At 41.1% G+C, this 27,925-nt stretch overlaps 1 protein-coding gene across 1 annotated transcript; it reads right to left on the bottom strand.

The window, feature by feature from the left end:
* Nucleotides 1–475: 475 nt before the first annotated feature.
* On the bottom strand, nucleotides 476–27,160 carry LOC136577904 (carboxypeptidase O-like). Its single transcript, XM_066577821.1, has 10 exons — nucleotides 27,062–27,160; nucleotides 23,240–23,364; nucleotides 21,754–21,868; nucleotides 17,206–17,307; nucleotides 13,741–13,845; nucleotides 9,730–9,837; nucleotides 5,990–6,080; nucleotides 5,067–5,269; nucleotides 1,948–2,032; nucleotides 476–765 (listed from the first exon to the last, which is right to left on the bottom strand). Exons 1-10 carry the CDS (start codon nucleotides 27,158–27,160, stop codon nucleotides 476–478), a joined length of 1,323 nt encoding a protein of 440 aa, XP_066433918.1.
* Nucleotides 27,161–27,925: the final 765 nt, after the last annotated feature.

The following is a 27,925-nucleotide window of genomic DNA, read 5'->3' as shown; positions in this document are numbered from 1 at the left end:
TACAGAGGAAATAGGGGAGGGGGCAGTGAAATGGTTAAAGAATGTAATAATGTGAAATTAAATAACCAATTACAGAATTCTATACATTTGTTTTTAAATTAGGGTGAGTATATTATAAACAGACTCAGAACGTTCTGTCACTGAACATACAGTAAAGCAAAGCTGTAATTGATTATTGAGTAGGTTCTCTGTACTAAACAATATGTATTTCATTATTACAGACAGAATTAACGGTATATTAAAACATGGCAAATGAACTATTTTTGATTTAACATAGGCAATAGGATAACATAAAAAGGAATGCGAGTTAAGGCTGCTATTTCACAAGTGCAAGTGGCTGCTGCTAGCACTCCTGTTTTCCCTACAATTGCCAGGCTGAACCTGCAAGTTCAGGTGCAACCTGGCAACTAGCGCTGTTACATGAGCGCTAACGGCGTTTGTGTAATAGCAGCCTTAAGAGAGAAAACATGCCTAATTAACAAGAGATGGCATAGAATATGTTGACAGCAAATGGAAGAAGTATATATAGCCATAGTGAACGAATAGAAACTGCACTGCACTCCAGATATTGAACTGGCTCTAGATAGCTTTGATTTAAGTGTCCCAACAGGGACAGCACTGCGGTCATTGTTTCTTCACAAGTAGGTTTAATCTGATCAGCTGGTAGTTGAAATCCAAATTCACCATCATCCCTAAGTTCAAAGGTGTATGCAAATTTAATGTTATTGTCAATGGCCCAGTCTGCTGAAGATCCTGAAGTATAATCTGAAATAAAGGAAAAGACAGATATGAGAAATTTAAGAGATAAGGGGGCAGATTGAGGTCGTATTTACATGGGGGAGAGCGCATTTTTAGTCTGTCTTGTTTATACCACCTATTACTGTACTTGGTTTCGTTTATACAACAAAAATTTAGTGAAAATTTGGTGTCGTTTTGAGCATTTTAGACCATGCCCCTTAACCATGAATCCATGGCCCTTTTTCTGACATTGAAAAAAGTGTCACAAAAGTGTCTAATACACAATATAAATGTGGTGCAAAAAATGTAACAAAATTTTCTGGTGCAATTTGCATCATAAAACTGGTGAATTGTCAATAGAATATGTACCCCAGAATATATTATACTGTTTTGGTAACAGCAGGTGCCACTCTGTGTCTGACAGGTGGTGCAGCCTGGGAATGGAGGAGGAAGTCTGCTGCATTTGCAAGTGATGATAGATGAGATAAACTGGGGGAGAGGAACAGAAGGGTGATGAGGGTAATGTTGAGAGTTTGGCCAAGCAGAAGGGAGTGTATGGGAGTGTATCCTGCTTCCATGGGCTGCTGATGAGAGAGAGGCCAGTATCTGAGATAGCTTACTTTACTCCAGAGCGCTTCAACAGACTAGAGTGGTTCTCCTCCCTCTTATGCACCATCTGTTGGTCGATACCAGTACCGAGTGAACACCTGCTACTTTTTGCTAATAAAGTTCACCATTCTGCACAAGATGTGGTGTCTGTGTCTAGATGCCAAGAAACATGACTGCGGGTTGGGGCGGCCCGGCTGCCAGACTTCACTAGCCAATTCCCCAAAGAAGTAAAGTCACATCTAGAGTCCCTAATGAACCCAGTAGTCCCCATGGTTGGCAGTCATTCAATCGTCGTTCCTTCCTGAGGTACCCCCGGCTGGGGGTCCTCTACATGTCCAGGAAAAGGCAGCTTCCATTGCTGTCTATAGCTTACTGGCCATCAGTAAAGGGAAGCACCTAGAAGAGCATAGAATATGTGTTGTGGAGCCTCCGCACCTTAATTCCCTGTTAGTTTATATATTTTAATACCAATCTTTTTATCACTTTATATACAGCCTACTGAAAATGAAACTCCCGGTGTGTTGAAGCAGTATTTAGATTTTTATTTAGTTCCAAGAAGAGTTAAAGGGGTTTTCCAAGATTAGAAAAAGGGATACTTACATAATACTATAGATGAAGATCCCACTATGTATTCATTATTATGTTTTTCTTTCATCTTTTCAATAGCTGTATTGGCAGCTGATTCCTGGATAAAAATGTAAAAAACCCATGAAAACAAGGTAAGGTTTTACTGAAAACTATGAGAACGACAACAAGCCTTATATATACTGTACAGGGTGTCCCTAAAACATGTACACACACTTTATCAGCTTATAACTCACTGGCGAAGATAAATCACAACTAGTGTAAACAAAAACTGGTTTAACTGTCCATAGCAACCAATCAGATTCCACCTCTCAAAAATGAATGCAAAGACCTGATTGGTGTCCATCACATTTTGAAGCAATGTCATTGGAAAAGTTACATTCCAAGAGTAGTCCTTACTCTCAATGAAGATGATCCAGACCAGACCGTGTAGTTTTGTGAGTGGTACTTGGCACGATGTGCAGTGGATGCAAAGTTTACAGGAATAACTGTTTGGAGTGATGAGGCTACATTTAAAAATGTAAATGGCTCAGTTAGCATCAACCATTCCACCTACTGGGGCCCTGAGGATCAGGTTAATTTACCAGGCGTTACAATGTGGTGCAGCTTATCAACAAAGAGGTTAATAGTGAGAAGGATACATATATATCCTTGTAGGTAGAAAAGAAAACACTGGAATATATACATTTATATAGATATAGTTATGTGCCTTTCTTTTTATATGTATACTAACTTTATTCTCATATGTACTAACTCTATGAAAAACTTAATACTTCGCCTTACATCAGATATTCCAAAGGTTTGCAAGGCCGAGAGAGATGTGTCCAGAAATTCAGAGCTGATACCGAACCAGACACGAAGGACGCGTACTTGGCTGTTTTCCCAGAAGCGCCGTTTCCAGATAACGACTGTTCAACTACGTATGTAGCTTTCACTGTCTCAGGCCGGAAATCCGGACTTCCCATATATGGTTATGCGGTGAATTTGAGCCAATGAGCCCATCACCCATTTCTAGTGATGAGACCAAAGGGTATAAGATCTCATGTAATCTGTAATAAAGCGCGCAGCGCAGTCATGTCCCCGTGTGAGGAACTATACCAGACCTCCGTGTGTGGTGTTTCTTTCTTTACCGCCGGCAGCGGGGCAAGTAGGGTGGGCCTGATTGGTGCTGTACTTAGAAATTTTCCCTGACAATAGGACCATTCTTTTATTACGCTAGGATGATTGGAGCCATTTACTTGAACTCGGCTTCTGCAGGCTGTCATGCCACACATTCAAGAGGACTTCAAGGATGAGAAGTTGTATTTCCAACAAGATGGATTACCCTCACACTACCATCATGATGTAAGGGCTACCTTGATGACAATCTGCCAAACAGATGGATTAGACCTAGAGGTTTTGAAGGATACTCCTGCATTCACCAGACCTCACGCCACTATACTTTGTTTATGGGGGCATTTAAAAGATAAACTTTATGGCAAAAAAAACCCAGCAAAAGTCAATGAATTGAGGGCAGCCACTTAACAAGAATGCACACAAATACCAAATGAAATCATCCGTGATGCTTTACGTTACCTGCAGTCTAGACTAGAGTGGTCATCAGTTGGAATACATGCGTTGACAAACAGGCAAAAACAAGTAGTCTTATAGAATTGTTTATTTCTGTATGATAATAAACATTAAAGGAGTTTTCCAGACAGCACCCACTGTCAGAGCTGGGATAAACCGGGGTCAGAGCGGAAGACACTACTCCGACCCCTGTGTAATGGCCGGTGCTTGTAAATGCAGGCGCAGCTCTCAATGAATTCAATGAGGCCTTTCTCACCTTAGCTAATGTTTATGATTCCACCAACGGGAGGGCACTGAACAACAACAGTGTGCATAGCAGGTTTGCAAGCAGAAAGCTACTGCTCGCCAAAAAGAAAATTTCTGCATGTCTACAGTTTGCTAAAGATCACCTGGAAATGCCAGAAGGCTTTTGGAAGAATGTTTTGTGGACAGATGAGACCAAAGTACCTTTTTGACTTAAATGAGAAGCGCTATGTTTGGAGAAAGAAAAACACTGCATTACAGCTTATATACCTCATACCATCTGTGAAACATGATTGTGGTAGCATCATGGTTTGGGTCTGTTTTGCTGCATCTGAACCAGCATGGCTTGTCATCCTTCATGCAACAATGAGTTTTAAATGTCAGAACATCTGTCCATGAGCCAAATCTCAAGAGAACATGGGTCATGCAGCAAGACAACGACCCAAAGCACATGAGTCGTTCTACAAATAATGGCTGAAGAAGAATAAAATTAAAGTTTCGGAATGGGTAAATCAAAGTTATGACCTTAATACTACAGAAATGTGGTGAAAGGACCTGAAGTGAGCAGTTCATGGGTGGAGACCCACCAATATAACAGTTGAAGTGGTTTTCTAAGGACAAGTGAGCTAAAATTGCGCTACTGCGCACAAAATATGCAAGGACATTCATAAAACAATGCATAACTGCACTGGAAAAACATCTCTAACTAATTAGCCATTTCAATCGGTCCATTTGTTTGACATGTCCAAATAAACATGCCCTGCCGGCAGAAAAAGTACAGTACAATACACCAATACGCACACAATTAAGCCTCGTTCAGTGCGCAAATATGTTTCACTGAGGCATGCTCAATTACGCTTATGCTCGTGTGAAGGGGCCCTTATACTTACCGTCTCTGCCATTCTCCTGCTTTGCACTACAGTATTATAGCCTAAACTTAAAATTACTCTCTGGGCCTGAACATAGAAAGATGGCTTCACCAAACTCTCTGACTATGTGATGGACACTGTGCATTAGTATTCATCGTTGGTCTAAGACACTACACCTGCTTTGGTTAACCAGTGCTGTCCACATGAGCAGTGCTGACCAGTCCGAGCAGCATGTGGTGTCTTAGACTACCAATGAATACTAATGCACAGTGTACATCCGGTAGTAAGAGAAGCGGTGGAGCCATCTTTGTTCGTCCAGGACTGGAGGATCCCTTTAATGCACCCGGCGGACTACTTGACATGCGTGTAAAATGAGTTAAAATTAGAGGGCTTTGCTCTGTTAACATGAAAAAAAAACAATAAAAATGTACTGTATGTTTTAAAGATGCTTACCATTTCATGATGATTTGTAGATGGATCACTTTTGTATCCATAAGGAAGAAGAATAAATTTTCCAAAGTTGTGAATTGAAAGGTACATAAGCATATTTGTTTTGACCTGTTCAAAAAGTTTGACAACGGCTTGCGTTTCAAGTTCTGAAGCAGCACTTGGGCCACAGAATGTCACATCTTCACAGTATTTGGCTGCTCCTACACCTAAATATTCAATGACAGAAAAAAATAAGCAAAATGTAGCAGATTAACAGCAACAATCAGCCTGTCCCTGTTCATAAGCACTTGTAAGATCAATAAATCACAGTATTAAACAATCCTTCACTGTGGATGTCACTTTCTATAGTATCTAATCAAAAGTTAATATCTTTAATTCTAGATGTGGATAATGGTAGCATTAATAAAAGGTAACTTTTATTAACAGATTATTATCTAGATAAAAGCAATTAATAAATAATGGGTGATAATAATACAAAAATGAACTACAACACATTACATATAAACTGTATGCATCACTCAACTGAGGCCAAGATTACCTTGCTCGATTACTGTGTGAGATAAGATCCACATTGGGAAGCCCTAACAGCACACAGTGTTTACCTGAAAATAAGCCCCTGTCTCTAAATAATTTTTGCCCCAAAAGAGTCACTAGGTCTTATTTTCAGGGGATTTCTTATTATACTTACTTAGCAGGCTCAGTCTGGGTCCTCCAGCTGCTCTCTGGAGCTCGACGCACTTCTTGTAGGCCTTGGCCGCCAACAGAGGATCCAGCTCCGAAAAGCAGCGGGAGGGATCTGGACCGAGCTTACTAGGTAATGTATTCCTTTTAAAAAATATATAATGCAGCTAGGGCTTATTTTTGGGGTAGGGCATAGATTTTAAGCCATAGATTTTAATCATGAAAGATCTGTAAGTAGAACTTACTACACCAATGTACATCAAAATTACGGTTAAGGTCCACTCCAAAACAAGTCTCATTATTTTGAGGGGAACGATTCTTTCTCCACAGACGATCCTAGTTTGGAAAAGAAAAACATGAAAACCTCAACTTCGTGAAATGTTTTTCTTTCTTCTCTGAAAAAAATACCACCCTTCCAACCCACTGGCTCTCTGAGAACTTGACTGTCACAGTCTGACAGCTCTTCATTTGCTGCTCTAATTTATGGTGATTTATATTTTTCTCATACTCTCAGACCTAAGAACAGGAAAGGTGGAGGTACGCATCCTTCTTTGCCAAGGGTAACAGCAATTATGCGCTATTGATCCTTCTGGAGCTCCCTGCAGTTTGTTACACTATAGAACACCAACTCCTACTCATCACTCTATTGACCATATAGAGACTGCTCTCTCCTGGTTTTCTTCCTACCTAACCCTATTGTTTAGTGTGTCATTTACTTGTTCTGCTTCTCTTCCCTTTTCTGTTGGGTTTCATCAAAGTTGAGTCCTAGATCCTCTCCTCTTTTTCCCGTGACCTCAACCCTGCACTACTACAAAGTATCAGTGATTGTCAGCTGTTTCTAACATCATGTCTTCTCGCTATCTGCAGCTGAATCTTTCAAATATTGATTTTCTTGTGTTTCTGTAGCAGGGTGACATGCTGCCCCTGCTACAATTAGTATGAAACCAGCCATATTAAAGTTAATAGATAGTGATGCAAACTGTAATATTAAAGTTGGCCACTAGAGGCAATACAGGCAGAAACTATTGCCAGTAGAAGTCAATGAAGCCATTATATTCTTTGGACTTGTCTGAGCATGCTCAATAGGAATGCACTGAAAAGAGCTCTAAGGAACTATGTAAGAGGGGTGAGCTGCACAATGAGAAGGCTGGTGGAAAGTCCAGGGGAGACAGCTGTGCTAATTACTAAGCAAAGGAGCTGTTGCTGAGTAGTGCTGCTGCCAAGAACCTCTGACCAGCTGGGTGACTGTTTCATGCAGTTTTATGTACATTTCCCTATATAATATAAATTATGCCTGCATCATTGTACAAATCAATAACTTTTACCTTTCGTGTTGTAACATGGTTGTTGTTTTTATGTTTGCATCTTCATTTTTTACACTGTTAATATTGTTTTAATTAGTAGGTGGTTTTTTGGAGTAGTATAGCTGGGAACCTTGCAGATTAGTGGTGGAACATGAGCAGAGATATATAAGGTGGGGATTGCACATGTGCGCAGTGACGACTGAAGTAGTGAGAAAAGTGTTACTACTGCTGTATGAGTAGTTGTGAGCAAGTGGCTACAGCTTAATACAAAAAGCCTAAGGACTCGGTCTGGACCTGTTTCCACACGGACCAATATGAAGGTGGTCGGAGAGAGGACTTTGTGTTAACACTCTTATAACAGTTTATTAATAAATGTTCTGAACATCTGATGTACTGAGACCCTGACAGTGATACGGGTCTGGCAGAGAAAGGGCACACTGTGAGGAGAAGCTGTCTGCAGCACAGATACACAGCTGAATAGGGGTTTTGTATGAAGAATGTACAGAATAGGCTGATTAACCCTATTACAAAAATGCATAGAGTAGCCTATTCTGTACATTAAACAAAATTAAAGAACAGTTACTCTTTAAGTAGCTACACTGCTATATATTGTTACATTTTACACTATCACTGAGAATAGTAAGTTGACTTGTTAGGCCAAAACTGGCTTGGGCACAAGTGGTTATGTGACCAAGCCCAATTTTTCAAACCTGACATGTTTCACTTTGTGTTAATAACTTTGCAATGCTTTTACTTATTCAAGTGATTTTGAGTGTTTTGTGACACATTTTACTGTATATCCATGATAAAATTTTGGTTGGTATATTTTCCATTTATTTAGAAAAAAGTTTAAAATTTAGAGAAAATTTGGAAAAATTTGCATTTTTCAAAATTTGACAATTTCTGCTTGTAATACAGATAGCCATACCACACAAAATAATTAATAAATAACATTTACTATATGTCCATGTCATGTCGGTATCATTATTTAACTTTCCTTTTTATTTTTTTCGGACTTTATGAGGTTTATAAATATAGCAGTAATTTTTCAAATTTGGGAGAATATTCCCAAACTCAATTTATTTTCACATCCATCACATGCCTGGAGACCACGCTGATTGGTCTCCAGGCAAATCCCTATGATCTCAGCTGTCATCAGACATGAAGACCACAGAGCTCCTACACAGTGTGGGGGGCTCTAGGGGGATTCTCTTTAACTATGTTTTAAAACATACTTAGAGAGAGAGATTAGGACTACCTGGACATTTTTAGTCTATGGGCACTCCTGAGCCGGTGGTGTGTTTGTAAGAAAGTGTCCGAGACCAGAGATTCACAGATAACTTGGACTTTGTAATTCACTCTGTTCTCCTGTGTTTGCCTCCCTGTCACACCATGTGTTTTCCTGCACTGCCTAATCTGCCAGTGGATGTTAAGTGTGGACTGTACTGAACTTTGTTTGCAAGTTGTGTTCAATTAAACGGCTTTAAGAACTGTTCCTAGTTCTTCCTTTAAACCTAACCCTGCATGTGGACTCTTTATTCTAACACCGAGAGATCACCGCGAAGGAAGGAACAGTGGTGTCACCTGTGACAAAGTGGACTAAGGTAAATGCTCAGCAGGTTAACTTAATTTAATAGCCTGCACTCGGCCCCTTGGACGTGTCCCTGGTTACCCTCCAGGTGGGAGACAGTAGAGCCACCATGACCAGACCTACATCTAATCCCCGTTGTCTCCTAGGCTGGGGCCCGCTCCTCGGATGCTGCAGTGATACACCCTTTGTCAAGCATGGTAACACCCAGTGTTCACTTTACTCATAAATTTCTAAGAAGAATAACTGAAGGGTTCTAAGAAAATATTGTTCAGAATTGTTTTCTGAGGAATAGATGTGTTTACAAAAACAGTTATGTGAGGAGACGTGACAACAAGTCCTCATTAAAATTCATTACTTAAAAGGTTATTGTGTTCTTGTAGGTTTCTGTGATACTTTCTTTTAATATTTAGTTTATTCTGATACAAAATTAGTGCTTTTATGTTTCCGTTTGAAGTCTTTGCTAAAACAGACATGTCAGGATTGGTGATAAGGCTACTTTAGGCTGCATTTCCATCTCCAAGATGTACTGAGTGCTGCCCAATTATTCCTATTCATGGACTGGATCCCAGTCCCCACCAGGTCTGCAGGCTGCAAACCCGCTGGCCCAACAAGGGAGTGGTGGCGACTCTACAATGAAGCCTCTATTTATTCACAGATTGTAAACTTTTGTGAAAAGGGCCATAATTCCTATTGTTTGAATTGTTAATTAGTTTGTTACTCTGCAGTGTTTGATTTTTTCTTCTACATTACACTTTGAAGTATAATATGCTGCGGAATATGCTGGTGCTATATAAATAAGGATTATTATTAGAATAAGGCCTAATCAGGTAAAAAAAAAGGCTTCTCAGACAAAAATGTGTTTATTTTTAAAAGATATAACTAAAAAGTGTTAATTAAAAATACATAAAAAGTAGATAATGCAATAAACTTTGACTGTGAAAGAGTGACCCTATTCTTCTATTTCTACAAGTAAAGAATCTGAGTCCAATAATGGTCTCTCTTTTGCTGATATCAGAATTGAATAACATATTGAAAATTTGTATCTTTATTAAATCTTTCTTACATCATTGGTCTTATTTCCGAACCTTACCGTTGTCCAAGTATAGACATATCCATCAACATTTAGGACAGGTATAACATAAAAATCAACTTGTCTGAGTAACTTGCAAATGAAACCATTACTTTGGTTTGCTAGAATCTAAAAAAGAAGCAATGTATTAGTATAAAATAGAAAGAAAAAAACTATTTTCAAATATCATCAGTAGTCAAATGTATAGTTGCAAAAAAGCAAGTGAATCCTTTGGAATTATCTACATTGATTACTAATAAAAAATAGTCTGATTGTAATCTAAAGGCCCATTTAGACGGGACGAATGTCGGGCGAGCGATGCCTGACACTTGTCCCCGCACACACTCACTCTCATGCTGCTGCACAGGAGCTAGTATCGCTGGTTCACAACGGGCGGCAGGAGAAGATATCTCTCTTCGCTCTCTCCCGCCCTTCTCTATTGACTTACATAGAGGCCCATTAGTTCTGCTATTTACACTGAACGGCTGCTATTTACACTGAACAATGTGTGTTCAGATCATCGTCCATCGTTTATGCTGCAGAAACGATGGGCGATGAGCTGAATGATGAGCGTTCAGTTAAATAGCCGTTCAGTATTGAATGGCCGCTATGTTAAGTCAATGGAGAGGGCTTGGGGTGAGCAAGATAAGAAATCTCCTGCAGCCTCCCTGCCCCACCTTCTGGCCGCTCTGTGAGCGAGCCAGCGATACTAGCTCCCGTGCAATGGCACGGAAGTGAGTACATGTGGGGATGAGTGTCAGGCATCGTGTGCCCGACATTTGTCCCATCTAAATGGACCTTAAAGGGGTTCTGTGAGTAAAATAAAGACAATGTATACTCACCTGCATCCTGCTCTGCATCCAGCCGTCCTGACCGCGTCCTATCTCTGCCATCCATGGAGAGTTGACGGCGATTGCTCATGCGCACCGGGAAGGGGGAAGCTTGCGCACTCACCGTCGACTCTCCGAGGATGGCAAAGGTTAGATGCAGCCAGACCAATCAGTGCCAATCCCTTTGAAAATCACCTCTTCAGTTATGGATAAACACAACCTAACTGCACTGATAACACACAGTTGAGTAAACCTCCACAGCGCATAGAGATAAAGTAAATGAACCCCTGAATTTAATAACCTGTAGATCTCCCTTTAGCAAGCACCGTCAACCGTGTGCAATAGCTCCAAATAAGATTTGTATAATTTTGAGGAGGAATTTTGGACCATTCCTCTCTGCAAATGTGATTCAGTTCATCAATACATCTGGGATGACTTGTGTGCACGGCCCTTTTCAGGTCTGTGGCATGGTGCGCAACGTTCTTTTTCTTCCAAACATAGCATAGTTCCACTGTTCTCTTACCTGTCCATAGAACATTTTCCCAGAAGCATTGTGGGACATCAAGGTGCTCTCAGATAAACTTAAGATGGTCCACAAATATTTTTGCTTCCTGGACTGCAGCAGCTTCCTATCTTGTGTTCTTCCATGAAAACCATTCTTGTTTAGTGTCTTCCTAATAGACACTCGAATGCAGGTTTTTGCAGTTTGTAGAGTCTGGTGTTGAACTTTGGCTGTTAGCCTTGGATTCTTTATCACCTCTTTCATAATTGCCCATTGTGCTCTTGGAGTGATCTTAACATAGTAACACAAAGAGAGATAGCCAGCGGCACACCAATTCTAGCCACACACGTGGGGAAGAAAAAACTAATGAGGTGCCCCCTCCAGAATGATCGTTCCCAAATAGTACATCCAAACACTCTTCAGGTTGCCACTTTATTAGAGACATGGACCTCATTTGCCCTTCAGAACCACAGCAGTTCAATGTGACTTAAATTCCAGTAGATGTTGAAAATGTTCTGCAGAAATACTGGCCCATGTGGATAGGATCACTTCTTGCTCTTGCTGCAAACTAGATTCAGATACTGACATGCAATGACCAGCTGACAGGAGAGGTTCAATAATTTATGCTGCTGGTGCCAGATTCTGTCCCATCAGCATGGTGCAACAGAAATTTGGATTCATCTGACCAGGCGATGTTTTTCCACTGCTCAGTGAACCCATTTTTGTGTTCTTTCACCCACTGGAGTCTTGCCTTTCTGTAAAATAGCAATGGCACTGCTACTGGTCATCTCAAGTTGTTGATAAACCATACTAAGCAATGATATGTGCTTGGACACATTAGTTGGATCGCCAGTGTTGTATTTGGCTGCAATTTACTTGATTTTGCAATACCTGTTCATTAGAATGATTCCTGAGATCCTTCTCTGACTTCTTTTATTGACAAGCTGTTTATATCCACAGGATCCCTTTCTCTGGATGTTTTCTCTGATCACAACATCATTGGTATACTCTCTATACTGTTGCACAAGAAAACTGTACATGGCAGGTAGTTTTTGTAATACTGACCCTGGCTAGTGATAGAATCATAGAATGTTAGCGTTGAAAGGGACCTCCAGGGTCATCGGGTCCAATCCCCCTGCTCAATGCAGGATTCATTAAATCATCCCAGACAGATGTCTGTCCAGCCTTTGTTTAAACACTTCCATTGATCACTCTTAGTATCAGAAAGTTTTTTCTAATATCTAATTTGTGTCTCCTCCTTTTCAGTTTCATCCAATTGCTTCTAGTCTTTCCTTGTGTAAATGAGAATAGGGCTGATCCCTCTGCACTGTGACAGCCTTTCAGATATTTGTAGACAGCTATTAAGTCTCCTCTCAGCCTTCTCTTCTGCAAGCTAAACATTCCCAGATTCTTTAACTGTTCGTCATAGGACATGATTTGCAGACCGCTCATCGTGGTAACTCTTCTTTGAACTTGCTCCAGTTTGTCTATGTTTTTTTTTAAAGCAGGGTGCCCAGAACTGGACACAGTATTCCATATGAGGTCTGACTAAGGAAGAGTAGAGGGGGATAATTACCTCACTTGATCTAGACTCTATGCTTATCTTAATACATCCCAGAATAGTGTTTGCCTTTCTGGCTGCTGCATCACATTGTTGACTCATGTTCAGTCTATGATCTCTTGGTATACAAAAGTCTTTTTACATGTGCTGCTGCTTAGCCCAATTCCTCCCAATCTGTATGTGTTTTTTATCATTTTTTTGCCCAGATGAGGACTTTGCATTTTTCCTTGTTAAATACCATTCTCTTAGTTGCCACCCACTGTTCAAGCTTTTCAAGATCGTTCTGAATACTCCCTCTCTCTTCTCTAGTGTTAGCTATCCTTCCTAGCTTTGTGTCGTCTGCAAATTTGATCGGTTATTCTTAACCAATTCACTATTTTCATCTTGTAAGCATCCAATAGCATCTTTGAATTTTCTTTTGCTTTTGACATACCTCCCAAATCCCTTTTTATTACTTTTGGCCTCTATTGCAAGCCTCAATTCATTATTAGCTTTAGCTTTTCTGACACTTGCCCTACAGTTTCTGCAGACCGTATTATATTCTTCTTTAGATATTCCCCCCTCTTTCCTTTTGATAAATCTATTTTTCTTTTTTAACATGTGTGCAAGTTCTGTGTTCATCCATCCTGGTCTCTTTAAATGCTTCCCATTCTTCCTTCTTTTAGGGATTGGTAACGATTGTGCTTTGAGAATGTCATTTCGCAATATTTCCCAACCTTCTTGGACATTTCTGTCCTTTAGAACATCCAGCCATTGGATTCTTCCTTTCCTCTTTCTGAGTTCATTAAAATCTGCCTTCCTGAAATCTAACCTTGAGGTCTGAGTTTATTCAGGTCTTTCTCCTCTTTTTATCCAAAATTCAAGGATAGCATGATCACTGCCTCCTAAGGTCCCAGCCACCCTTATTTCCTCAACCATTTCCTGTTTGGTAAGAATAAGGTCCAAGATAACAGATCCCCTTGTTTTCTCTTCTACCTTGGGAAGAGAAATATAATGGGGTTCGTTCGCTTTCCACTTAGCTGTCTGGAATTTTGGTACTTTGTGCTGGATCTACGATGGAACATCCAACCGGAAGTTCCAATGCAGATGTAAAACCACCCTTAATGTTTTTTTTTAAATGGTCTTTCCAAATAATGTACCTCTCTAACAAACCACTGGCAGTATGCAGGAGCAATCCATTCTCGAGCATGAATTCCGCAGTCCATAAATACAACTTTCTTTGTTTCTTGTGATGGCTGTCCGATCTGCAAAACATAAAACTTGATAGTGTGCAAATACATAATTACAAACATACTTAGATTTATGTCAAGTTTGAGTTTTCGGGGACATGAGATGAATTTTCTTATCAGTTGTACAGTCTTCAGTAGGGATAATCCTGCAGAGGAAGGGTGCAACGCTAAATGCCCATTTACACGTAACGATTATCGCTCAAAATTCGTTCAAACAACCAAAAATGAGCAATAATCGTTACATGCAAACTTCATGCACTTTTTGTGTGAACAATGATTTTAAGGTGAACTTAAAATCCCTCATACAGCCGCAGAGAGATAAAGCATCTTTCAATAGACCACATGCCGTATTCTCCATGGGTGCCGGGAGATTAGATTGTAACCTGCCAGCAGCTCCCACGAGAACAATGCAGCTGTGTGCACAGCTGTGCGTGAGATTAATCACACTCTGGGCTCTGCAAACAGCTCGTGGAGGCCCTTTTACATGCAAATAAAAATGATAAAGTGTTAAAGGCAATTAGTGGGCATTAGCTCTTTATGCAAAAAGATCTCTAAAACTTTCAATCTTTCAATCGTTTGAAAGATTATCTTTGCATGTAAATGGGCCTTTTAGGAGAAGTGGAAATGTTCCATTTTATCTTCTGCTCCTTACTGTGTTATCTTTTAAGAAGGTACATTCAAACCTATACCTTATTTATCAGAGTACTGGCAGTCCTGCTTTTCTTGGGAAATGTATGACCTACTGCAATGTGCAGGGCTTACAGCTATCTGCTGATCGTCACAGGGTTCCCATTTACGCCAGTTTCCGACAAGTATTTAAAAACACGTCCATAATATCTATATAGCGAACATGTTTAAACAGAAATTACATCCATATATTATCAATTTTTCATGTGCATTTGCCTCTGCACTTTTATTATATTCCATTGGCCCTAAAATTACCGCCATATGATTAGCCCTATAGATTTATTCTAGCTCTGTATTACGGTTCCCTCAATACGGACCTAATATGGAGCAAAAATACAATAGTCTGAAAGCAGCCTTAGCGAGGGGATTGCTCAGATTGGACAACTACTTTAACACACTCTATGCAACTAGACCAGGTTTAATAAGCTCAGCCATTATAGATTCAAGGTATTTTAATAGCCCCCTCCTCCAATCTACTGACTAGATGCAGATGAATCCTACCTTTATCCCGCTGGATGACTTACCCTCTATTTCTACTTTTTCGACAATGGAAAATCTGAAAGCCTGTAATTGTGTTATTTGTACCACCTTTGTTTTTGCCTTTCCATTGCTTGGCTCAGTTTCTGGTTTTCCCCTTCCTCTCTTACATTAACTCTTCCTTTACCTCACTGACAGTTGTACTACGTTTTTCTCTCTTACAGGGCTGTTGGCCCAATGGGATAGAGGATCAGCCAAATCAATAATTAGTTTTTAATTTCTGAATTGGTTATAAAGCTAATATTTCTCCACAGTTATATAGTATAGAAGTTAATAATTTATAAGTTATCCTTTATTTTGTTTCTTTTTTTTTTTTGGAATATTTTATTTCTACAATGCCATGACATAATGCACAGTTGTGTCATTTCATCTTTCTTTTTCTTAAAAAAATGAGGTTATTTGAAGTGATCCATGTGAGTATTGCATAATCTCCTATGCCAACTTTATCATATCTGTCTCACTCTATTATTTTTCCTGTCTGTCTCTTACTATCCCAATTTATCTCTGTGTTGTTTAATTTTTCACGTGTCTTACTCCATTCCTTATCATTTTGTTGCACTCCATTCATCAGAATACCTGTTTTACTCTGATTCCTATCACACCTCAGTGAGGTCTTCATACCATGTACCTTCAATAATGGAGCATACTGTTGCCACAGCATCCAATCTGTGATATCCCATAAACTAGTCACGTGGATTTCTAATCTAGAAGTCACAGCTAGTTTATGGGATGTCACTGATGACATCCCATGTTGGGGCTTCCTATTGGCTGCAGCAGTCACGTGGACAAATAACCATGTGATGGCTGCTGTTAAAGTAAACAGAAGACTGGAGCGGCGGCGGGGGAGCAGTGTGGTAGTGGGGAGGCATATTTGGTATCTCAGCCGCGGTGAGCGATTCCAGCGACCTGATTGGTTGTTGGGTACACACCCCCCTTTGGAGATCTGCACGAGTGGCCGGCCAGTTAAATAAGCAGCAGCAGGGCCATAGGAGGGTCGGCAACTAACCCCAACCCTAAACCCTAACCCTAAACCCTAAACCTAACCCTAAACCCTAACCCTAAACCTAACCCTAAACCCTAACCCCCCGCAGGTCTCGTGAAGTAGCACTCGGGCAGATCTCCAAAGGGGGGTGTGTACCCAACAACCAATCAGGTCGCTGGAATCACTCACTGCTACTGAAGTGCGGCTGAAATACCAAATATGCCTGGGGAGGTGAGAATTGCTGTTATTTTATTATATGCAATGCCTCCCTCCAGTGCCACCAATGTAATTATCACTCAGAAAACCCCTTTAGGATATTGCAGACAACATCATCACAGACTATCCATCAATAATGTACGGGACAGTAAAAAATTAAAGACCCATGTAGTGCATAGTTATCTATTACATTATGCACAGAGTGAACACTTGGCTTGTTAGGAAACCTAATGGTACATTTTAGATGTGGTCATTGCTCCCCTTACAATTTCATTAGCACAAATGTACTTTCTATAGCAGAGTGACACAAAACCAATATAGGATCAGAGATTTTATATACCATTCATCTACAGGAGTACCACATCTTATGATGTGCTTCTGTCCTGCAAACTGTGTGGACAAGATGACCAGACAATTCCATTCATGAATTAGGGAACACGTATGGAGATGACCAAAGCATCTAGCGGTAGGGCTGGTGAAGTCACTCAAAAGAGGAAGGGAAATGGAAAAACCTCATCTTCCGAAAGGAAGATCAATGGACATTCAAACTCCAAACATTAAATTCATTGGGAACAGGTGATTACATCTCATATCCGTGTTTCATTGAGTAAATTTAGATAATAGGACGTCCTTAAGGGATAATGATGCCCATCTAGTCACATACATTGAGGATATCTATCACTAATGACTGATCATTTGAGAACTGATGATAATTCTAATATTAGTACACTACTTTTACAGGTGCCATCATAATATGTTATAAGTAAAAAGTACTAGTGAGCTAGTGATAGTGTAGCACCAGAACTTTGACTGACCACAGGATCTATGGAGATCTTTGTGGAGGCTTCATATGTATATGGTGTATAGCACCTTTACCATAATGGCACCATGATTGTGCTTATGTAATCAGGTTATACAAATACATTGATACTGTAATCATATGTTTTACTTACTTTTAAATAGTAGATTGGCCTCTGCTCATATGTTTGTCCCAGGACATGCTTTGTTACTACATTATTATATTTTTTTTCAATCAGTTCCATCCAGTTATTAATCTAATAGAGATATTGACAAAATGAGTAGTTATCACCCCATTTGTGAATAAAGAGCTAAATAGCAAAACTTCAGTTACTTTTTCCAGTTTATTTTGTGTTTTTATGTAGTACACATGAATGTCCTGACAGAAGTAATAGCAGTATTGTACTTCTGTAATAAATGGACAATCCTTGTAGGGGAATGACTAACACAGTAACAAACATTTTCCTTTTTTTACCAGAATGTACCACACATAGATGGAACTAAAACATCTTCTGATTGGCTAACACAGTAACAAACTTTTTTTCTGTTTTTCAGGGGAACTACTATGTTCCTCGTCCTGATAAAAGTTTTCCCTTCTTGACTTCCATTCCTGCCATTCTCTGTTTTGTCATAGTAGACTTCATTGTGGAAAATGTTTTAATCCACACAAGAGTCTTTGTCTTATGTGCCTTATACCCTTCTCATTTATCTTTTTACTATCCTTAACAGAGCAGTGACTGATATCTAGTATTACTAAACCCTATACGTTTCATCTAAACTATAGATCTTATCAGGGGTTAATGTAGTCTACAATATAAATGCTTTCATGTATAGCTCTAAGGCTGGGTTCATACGGGACGGAAATCCCGCGGAAATCTCGAGGCACCGAAAAACCGTGATTTTGCGTTGGGTATATACGGGACGGAAATCCCGCGGAAATCTCGAGGCACCGAAAAACCGTGATTTTGCGTTAGATAACGCCATCCTAGGCAGACGGACGCGATTTGTCTGCGTGAAATCATGCGCAGAAAACAAATCGTAGCACGCTCTATTTCTCACTGAAATGTCACTCCCCGGCCGCCGGCTATGCTCTGCGCATGCACCGGCTGGCCGGCAGCCGGCACATCAAAGAGCCGGAGTCGCGAGAGCCGCTGGTCCCTGCAGGGGCTCGGGTCAGGTCTTGCAGCGGGATCCGACCCGGCCGTCTGCAGGCGGTCTTAGTCTCATTTCTTTCAGTGGAACATACAGGCACACTGGGACTTTAAAAGAATATTTTACAGGCTCAGGTAAGTAAAAGAAAAAGTTGCAATGTTCATATGATGGAATGTTGAAAATGGCTTTAATTAATCTTTATGGATGCTACCTTTGAACACTAGGGATGTTATGTTCAACCTTTTCATCAGTCTAGACCATCAATGATGTTTTAATCCAGTATATAGTGACAGGAATTCCCCCGCCACCATCTTAGAGCATCAAGGATGTTACAATTAACTGTTAGGCCGCCTGCACACGGGCGGAAATCCCGCGGCAGTATTTCCCGCGGGATTTCCGCCACTGAAAGTTTGCATAGGAGTGCATTACAATACGCACTCCTATGCAGACGGCCGCGGTTTGGCCGCGCGAAATCTCGCGCGGCAAACAAACCACAGCATGTACTATTTTTGTGCGGGGCACGCACTCACCCGGCCGCCGGCTCCGGTCTGCGCATGCGCCGGCTGCAGGGTGCCTGCACACGAACGGAATTTCTAGCGCGTTATTTTAGGCACATTATCTGCCCCAGACCACAGCCAATATACTCCTATGAGGATCCGCAGTTGTCCCCAGACAGACGGATTTGTATCGCGTTTTTTCACGCGCTTGAAAAAATCTGCGACCTATTCTAATTTGGGTCGGATTCTGCGCGTGAAGCCTCCAATACAAGTGAATGGGTGCATTTTTTCACGCAGTACATCCGCAGTGCAGCTGCGGACGGAGTCACTGGTTGCTATGACTACAGGAAGTAGGCATGGTAGGAGGCGTCCCAACACACAGCACAGAGCTTCACAGGCAAATTTCAGCAGCAGCACTGTCCTTCCAGTCACCTCATCCACCAGACAGCAGCCACAAGCCACCAGCCTGCCACAAGCCACCAGCCATCAGCCACCAGCCTGCAGCCACCAGCCACCAGACTGCAGCCACCAGGCGTAACGAATAATGATCAACATGGGCAAATTTGTCGCAATGATGCAGGACTTCCCTAGCATATGGGACAGTAACTCCCCAGAGTACTTAAACAAGAATCGAAAGGAACAATCCTGGCTTCAGCTCTCCGCTCAGGTTTATGGGGATGCCTGGACGAACGCAATAGAAGCGGAAAAGAAGAACTTGCGTGAGTATTATTCGCTATTGCGTCAAATGTCCTTTTTTTTTCCATTTTAACCCCTTAGTGGCCAAGCAGTTTTACTTTTGTTTTTATTGTGCTTTTTTCCATCCCCACTTTTAACCCCTTAGTGACGGAGCTTTTTTGCTTTTTTCCTTTTTTTCCCCCTACTCCCTAAAAAAATCGTAGTTCCTTTATTTATCCATCGACGTCGCTGTATAAGGGCTTGTTTTTTTGCGGGACGAGTTGTATTTTGCAATGGCACTATTTATTGTACCATATAATTTACTGAAAAACCTTTAAAAAATTGTAATCGGAGAGAAAAAAAAGACATTCCACCATCTTTCGGTGCGTCCTGTTTCTGCAGCGCGCAAAGTGCAACAAAAACGACCTGATATTTTTATTCTATGGGTCAGTACGATTACTACAATACCACACTTATATAGTATTTTTTTTTGCTATAGTACTTGTATTTTTTTTTTTAAGATATTAAATTTTTTAAAATTATTTTCTGTGTCCATTTTCTGCGTGCAATAACTTTTTTATTTCTTTGGCGACATAGTTGTGTGAGGGCTCATTTTGTGCGGTATCTCCTGACGTATCTGTTGGTACCATTTTCGCATACAGTTGACTTTTTGATCGCCTTTTATTACATTTTTTCTCGGAAATAGGGTGACCGAAAAAGTGCATTTCTGGCGTAGTTTCTTTATTTTTTTTTACCACATTCACTGTGCAGGGTAAATCATACATTACTTTGATAGATCAGACTTTTACAGATGCAGCGATACCAAAACGGTCACACTGCAGGACGGGTGACTCTCCGCAACGCTGGCAGAAAAGAGCACATGACGGGCTCCATTGCCGGACATGTGTTCTTTCCTCCAGCACTGTGGAAAGACGTCCATCCTGCATTGCGGTCGTCTTGTGCAGGAAGACGGGTGCATCAGCCGCCAGGATGCGCCCAAGTTACTAATCCCTCCCTGTTTGTTTTTTGCGGGAACAGTTGTATTTTCCACTGGTGCCATTGAAGCGGCATTTATTGGGTTAATAGCCTTGTTCAGCAGACACCCGCAATGTGTAGAGGGAGATAGGTAGTATTTCTTGCCAATGCAGGATGTAAGAATGCAAAATCTGTAGTAATGAATTCCTCTTGTGAATTTTTTTGCAGTGACTGAAATAAAGTCACGCTGGAGAAGTGCCCGAAAAAAGTTACATAGATCAACCATGCCCACAAAGACATCTGCTCACCGGGTGAAAGCATGTTGCCAGAATAATTTAACGGTGCTCGCCCAAGCAAGAGGGACAAAACGGAGTCTGGGTGTTGGTTTTTAAGCTGTTTTCCAAGGAATGGGCAGTTCTCTAGGGGTTGGGTTTACAATAAGGGGCGGCTGCTGGTTTTTCTGTGCGTTTTTTTTCCGCAACACATCCGCGTATATCCGCGCGTGATTTTTCACGCATCCGCACCTATCCGCAAGCACATTTAGGTACCATACGCGCGTGAAAATCCGCTAGCGGAATCCGGAATGCTCGTGTGCAGGCGGCCTTACAACCCCAATCTTTAGCAATGTGACAAGTGGTCCCTTCATCATCCTAAACTGCGGTCTAAGGCCGCCTGCACACGGGCGGAAATCCCGTGGCGGTATTTCCCGCGGGATTTCCGCCACTGAAAGTTTGCATAGGAGTGCATTACAATACGCACTCCTATGCAGACGGCCGCGGTTTGGCCGTGCGAAATCTCGCGCTGCAAACAAACCGCGGCATGTCCTATTTTTGTGCGGGACACGTACTCACCCGGCCGCCGGCTCCGGTCTGCGCATGCGCTGGCTGCGCCGCAGCCGGCACATGAAAGAGCCGGGGCCGCCAGGCGCGGGTGAGTACGCGCTCGTCCCTGCAGGCTCTCGGGTCGGGTCCCGCGGCGAGAATTCTCGCTGCCGGATCCGACCCGCTCGTCTGCAGGCGGCCTAAGAAAGAGGGACCACAGCATTGATTTAGCACTGTATCCCCATCACTGTTTTCCAGCAGTAAATGTAGATATGTTGCAGTTTCTTGCACAGCCTTAGAATAGGATGCAATGCTACATCAGTGCTGCTGCTACTTATCTTTCAGGATCGGTGGGCTTCCCAGAGGTCGGATGCCCAATAATCATAAAATGATGCTATATTCTAACCATATGCCATCACTTTATAACCCAATAACAATATATGCAGTTATGACATGTCACTTGGTTTCGCAGTAATCAACCTTTACTGCAGCCGTATATGTTTATCTTTATCACACTGTATTGCCATGAAGTTGCTTTCTCCTCAAGGCATAGCTCTTCTGTATATTTCACTTGCTTACATACCTCATCCATTGGGTGATACGCTGCATAATCATAGTTTTCCAGAGATATTGGCCCAGTGTTTTTCTGACTCGCACTTGATTGATCTATTAGCTTCTGCACGTCTTGAATCATGATTCTGGTAAACAAGTATTTCAAAAGCGTTACACAGAAATGACATTTCCATTTTCTTTTCACCAAGAATGATTGTTATTTTAATACAGGGCTCTACTACCTGCAAATAGTCTGAACTTGACTTGTTTGTAGAACATTTACATACGGACAAAATGCACTAAAATAATATGTATGAGCACAAAATAATATCTTTATTAACCCCTTAAGGAGCAGGGTGTTTCAGTCCTAAAGGACCAGACATTTTTAGGGATTTTACCCAGGTGGTGGTTTTACGGCCCTATTTTTTCTTCAGAAACAAATGACTGCGGCAGAGGGGTCACCAAAATCGGAAAATTAATCACTGAAGTAATCCCCTAAAAATTAACTTTTATTAATTTGTTTAAAATATATGATGCCCCAAAGACACACAAAACGAAAAAAACGTAACACACACAACGTAAATTCTCTGGTCTGATGAACTAGAAGAATCAATTCTAACGGTCCTCTGGAATACAAGAGGATATATGCACAGGGCTTATTCCATGGAGGAACCGGTAGATATAGTCCCTGTGATATGCGAATAGATGGGTCATGAAGGATCTAGGTGTGATTTAAATGGGTAACCGATAATGTAACACCCAACAAAAATCAATTTAGCATATGCTGAGGTACCTGAACAGACCAAAGAATGGAAAATAAAAAATAGTAGTAGCTGGTTGATAATCCTGATGGCCAGATTTAAATGCAATGATCAATTAGGGTTTATTGGTATCCCTGAATAATGAAAACCCAGATCATCTAGCCAAAATGGATGTGCTGATTTAATCCTCCTATACAGCTGGATTATCAATCTCAGTGCTACTATTCAGAGGGTAGATGAGGTAGGTACAGAAAGAAACCGTAAGTTGGATTCAGACGACCAGAATATTAAATTTTATATGTTCGACGCGTTTCCGTCATATGATTGACTCATCAGGAACGTTATCATAGATGCACAAAAATATGTTGAATCAAATACCTATTACTCCTGCCAATATTAATTGGAGAAAGTAAGGCAAAGAGCAGTGTGCGTTATATGATTTGACAGTATATGTTCTATCTTGAGTTCTGCATTGCATTTTTCGATTACAGTCAAGGATGATGTTTGCTTTGTTCTTTCTGGAACTTTTATCAACTTTAGTGGAAAGCACTGCAGGCAAGGGCTGCCAGCTCTCCACTAAACTGAATGCACACTGCAGTACTTGGGTACTAGCAAGCAGGTGTTTTTAGAGAGGAAATTTTGCTCCTGTCAAGTATTTGTGGCATATTCTGTTGATATGCAATAAATGCTTAAGAAGGTGATATCCGAGTTCAAGTTGTAAATAGCATAAATACAGAGTTGTTCAATAAATATTACTTGAATGGTATATTTTGCTGCACAAGGTTTTCTTTCATCTGCTGCACATAGGAAAATTGGACACGGACGTATACGTCTCTTCCGGGATATATTTCTTGAATGATGTCTGGCTTCCACAAGTCAAGCTAGATAAATATAACATTTTAAAACATTTAACCAAATTGTTTTGTTAACACATACGTTTTATCAGATTTATGTATTGCTATTAATTACTGTACAGTATTCATGACATATTATGTTGCATGATGCATATCTATGACTCATTGCGTTAGTTATGTCTTCTCAGTAACACTTATCAGATTACAATTCCCTAAGATAATGCCCTAGCACACATGTGTCAAACACAAGGCCCGCGGGCCGGATCCGGATAGCTGCCTCATGTTATGTGGCCCGCGGTGTGCCGACGCCGCTCACCACTGCAGCAATTACCAGCTGGGGTGCCGCAGCTCCCCGCTGGTAATCGCGCTGTTACTGCTGATCCCGGCGCACACTGACATCAGTGTACAGCCGGGATCTTCCTCCCCTCAGTCCCCTGCTCTTCAGTTTCGCAGGAGAGGACTCGGGGAGGAAGCGTGCTGGGCGTACACACTGATATCAGTATGCATCCGGGCTCAGCGAGAGCAGAGGGGGAGCAATGCTGACAGCTAGGAGGAGGTAAGTATATGGGGGGGGGGGACTATTACTACTGAGGGGGGATTATTATTACTGAGGGGGGGATTATTATTACTGAGGGGGGCTTATTATTACTGAGGGGAGCTTATTACTGTTACTGAAGGGGGGCTTATTATTACTGAGGGGGGGGCTTATTATTATTACTGAGGGGGGCTTATTATTATTACTGAGGGGGGTTTATTATTACTGAGGGGGGCTTATTATTACTGAGGGGGGCTTATTATCACTGAGGGGGGCTTATAATTATTACTGAGAGGGGTTAATATTGTTACTGAGGGGGATTAATGTTGCTATGGGGGTATTACTACTGAGGGGGTTAATATTACTAATTGGGCCACTGTGGGGGTCGTTATTTTTACTGGGACCACTATAGGGGTCACTATTAGCAGAAATGCGCTGCGTATTTGCGCAATTGAAAATCGCTTATGCCTGTATATTTGCGTACACAAAAAAGAACGCAGATGGGCCCACTGAAATGGTGCGCAAATATGCAGTGAATACATCGGTTTCCTGCGCATTCACCACATATTTGCACGGCCCATTCACTTCAATGGCCTATTGGGGTGCGTAGTACACAACAAAATAGGTCATGCTGTGTGAAAATAAACATCATGTGAATGAACTCATTAAAATCAATGTCTTCTATTCACTGCATATTATGTATGCAAATACGCTTGTGTGAACGAGCCCTTACTATACTGTCTTAGGCCCCCTGCGACGGGATTTCCCGCAGAATTTACGCCCGTGTAAGCTGCCATAGGATTGCATTAGAAAACGCAATCCTATGCAGACAGCGGCGATTTCTCCACACGAAATCTCGCGCGGAAAACAAAGCGCGGCATACTCTATTTCTGTGCGGGGCTCGCAGAGCCCAACACAGAAATGTCACTCCCCGGCCGCTGGCTTCGCTCTGCTCATGCGCCGGCTGGCCGGCAGCCAGCACATCAAAGAGCTGGAGCCACGGAAGAGGTGAGTGCCGCGCTGGTCCCTGCAGAGGCTTGGGTCGGGATCCGACCCGGCCATCTGCAGGTGGCCCTACAATCGGCCCTTTGAAGGTCACTATAAGCCTGATGTGGCCCTCGGTGAAAAGGAGTTTGACACCCCTGCCCTAGCGCTTCTCATACACCTCCATCTAAGAAAAAATAGAGAGTCTTGGCAGCTGAAGGTAGATGCATTTTGAGCATTATGCCCGGGATCCATTTTTTAAATTGCGTATGAGATTTTCTCCTTGGCATTTTCCCCAAAAGTTTCTTAATAGGATCTCAAGGTTGACTCAGCCTTCCATCCTTCCGAGGTCGGTAAAATGAGAACCCAGCTTGGTGGGGGGAATAAGTAATAATTACCTGAAAGAGCTGTGGAATAAGTTGGCACTATACAAATACCAAGATTTATTTTATTTATTTAAAAAAACACCAGGTTAAAAAAAGTATGTTAGGAATGTAACAGAATAAAAAATGTCCCAAAAGCACTTGTAAAAAAAAATGCTATAAAAATGCTTGAAATGCATAACATGTTTAGAAGCATTTAAAGAAAATGTGTAACAGCACTCAAAGATATGCCTTACACTTGCCACCTGGACCATAGTAACCTGAAGACTGGACAAGACTCATTGACTTCTAGACATGTTTTGTGACCTGTGCAGAGACCCTTGAGCAAGGAGAAGAAGCTGTGATTATCGCCTCTTGTCAAAGCTGAGTCCTGTTTTACCTGCTTCCAGCTTTATAATAAATGTCCTGTTCAGTAATTCTGGCTGTGATGATAATGAGCTGAGTACTGAAAAGTGAATTTTACAGAACAGAAAGTGTCAGTCTATTATAAGGCTCAGTGGTTAGAGTGGAGGTTACTGTATTACTGAAACTGCAAGGTTTCAGTTTTATTTTAATATAGACAGTGGCATGAACAATTGAAAAAAAGCATCACCACAATCTTAAAAAGATATATATTTAATAGGGATGAGCAAGCACCAAAATGCTCGGGTGCTCGTTACTCGAGTCAAGCTATTTCTAATGCTCGAGAGCTCGTTTCGAGTAACGAACCCCATTAAAGTCAATGGGAGTCTGAGCATTTTTCAATGGAGCCGCGGCTGCTGCCGGCGGCTCCATTGAAAACAATGGTCTGCCGGCACCCCTGAATTGTTTGGCAGCTGCGGTAGGGAATTGAAGAATTCCTCTGCTGCATCTGTCACAGATGTGGCAGGTGCAGCAGCAGGGAATTCGTTTTACTAGCGGCAATGAAGGAAACATCTGCCGTATGCGGCAAATGTGTTCTGCATCCCTGCGGGGGACACGGCAGAGGCGGAGAGATATGTTTTTTTTTAATTTATTTATTTTTTTACACTAAAAGGATTGTTTTTCAGGGAAGGGCTTATATGTAAAGCCCTTCCATGAAAAACAATTCAGGGGTGCCGACAGACTATTATTTTCAATGGAGCCGCTCCATTGAAAACAATTTAGTGTGTCCATCTGCACTATATAACAAGACTGTACTCATTTTACACTGTCTATTTCTTGCTAAAGTGTATGCAAAATACTATTTTGCATACACTTTAGCAAAAAATAAACATGTGGGGAAGAGAGGGTGAAATTTTCTTGAGCACCCGAGCACCGCGTGGTGCTCGCTCGAGTAACGAGTACTTTCGAGTATGCTAATGCTCAAACGAGCATCAAGCTCCGACAAGCATGCCTGCTCATCTCTAATATTTAACATAGAATGTTGACTACATATTCATTTTAAGGGCGAGCACCCACTGGCGTTTTTTTACCTGCGTTTTGCGTTTTTCCTGCACAGGCATAGAGATAACATGTGTTCCTGTCCACTGGCGTTTTTTTGTGTTGTGTTTGCGTTTTTAACATAGGAACTGTCAGTTGCATATGTGTCCTTATTTTTCTCCTAATGCACCCATGAAAGTCAATGGAAATTAATGGAAAAGCCGCGAAAACGCCGCGAAAAACGCGCGGAAAAATCGCGGGAAACGCGGCGAAAACGCTGCATTTTTTCCCCGCGGAAAACGCAAACGCCAGTGGGTGCTCGCCCTTAAAATGCTAAATAAGTGAACTCCCTGTAGAGATCACTTTAGTATTTTTTAAAATGTGTTCTTCCAAAAAAAATGTATATTTACTGAAAAAAGGAAGTACAAGCATTATATCTTACCCGCCATTGTGTTACCAGTTCCTGTAGGTACTGTACTTGCTGTATTGTCTGTGGTGTGACTTTTAGTACTTGATCACTAAGATAATAAAAACACGCCATTATTTACTCATAAAACAATAATGATGAACAATTTACTAAATATAAATAATCAGTTTAATAAAAAAGTGAATGTATTTAAAACATTTTCTAAAAAGCATTTATTGATTGACCATATGTAAACATCTTGGTCAACTTTGTAATTGTAAATTATTGCAAGAAAATATTCAAAAGAGTTGTCAGACTTATTTTTAATTCACGCTCCATTGCTTAAAAGATTAATAAAAGATCATGTACTCACCTCTTCTGGCTCCCTGCAGCTTCATTTTCTGTGCCAGTCTGTGTTGACAGGCTGCAGGCAGCTTTGTATACAGGACATCACGAGCTCAACGCTGAAGCCTGTGCTTGGCTGGTACATTCACAGGCTGCTGCAGCCTGTAAACACAGTGTTATAAAAGAGACTGGTGCTGCAAGGACCCAGGAGAGGTGAGTATATGATCTTTTATTATTTTTAAGCATGGAGAGCATTATTTTTTTTTATTAACTCCAACAACCCCCAAGAAAATGGGTTTGTCATTGCTTTTCATGTTTCTTTCTTTGTTTCTTTTGGATTGAACAAGAAATACACATATTTGCACAAATAACTCAACTTTTCAGATTTTATTTACAACCCCAAGTCCAAAAAACTTTTGACTCTCTGTAAAATGTAACTAAATATAAAGAAAAACAGAATGCAATGATTTAAAAATCTCATATAACCACATTTTATTTACAATAGAACATAGAACACAAATCTGAAGGTGAATGGGAGACATTTTTCCATTTCAT

This window comes from Eleutherodactylus coqui, chromosome 8 (assembly GCF_035609145.1).
Source record: "Eleutherodactylus coqui strain aEleCoq1 chromosome 8, aEleCoq1.hap1, whole genome shotgun sequence".
Lineage (NCBI taxonomy): Eukaryota > Metazoa > Chordata > Amphibia > Anura > Eleutherodactylidae > Eleutherodactylus > Eleutherodactylus coqui.
Note: the sequence above shows the minus strand (reverse complement) of the source record. Positions and strands in the feature narration are given on the sequence as shown.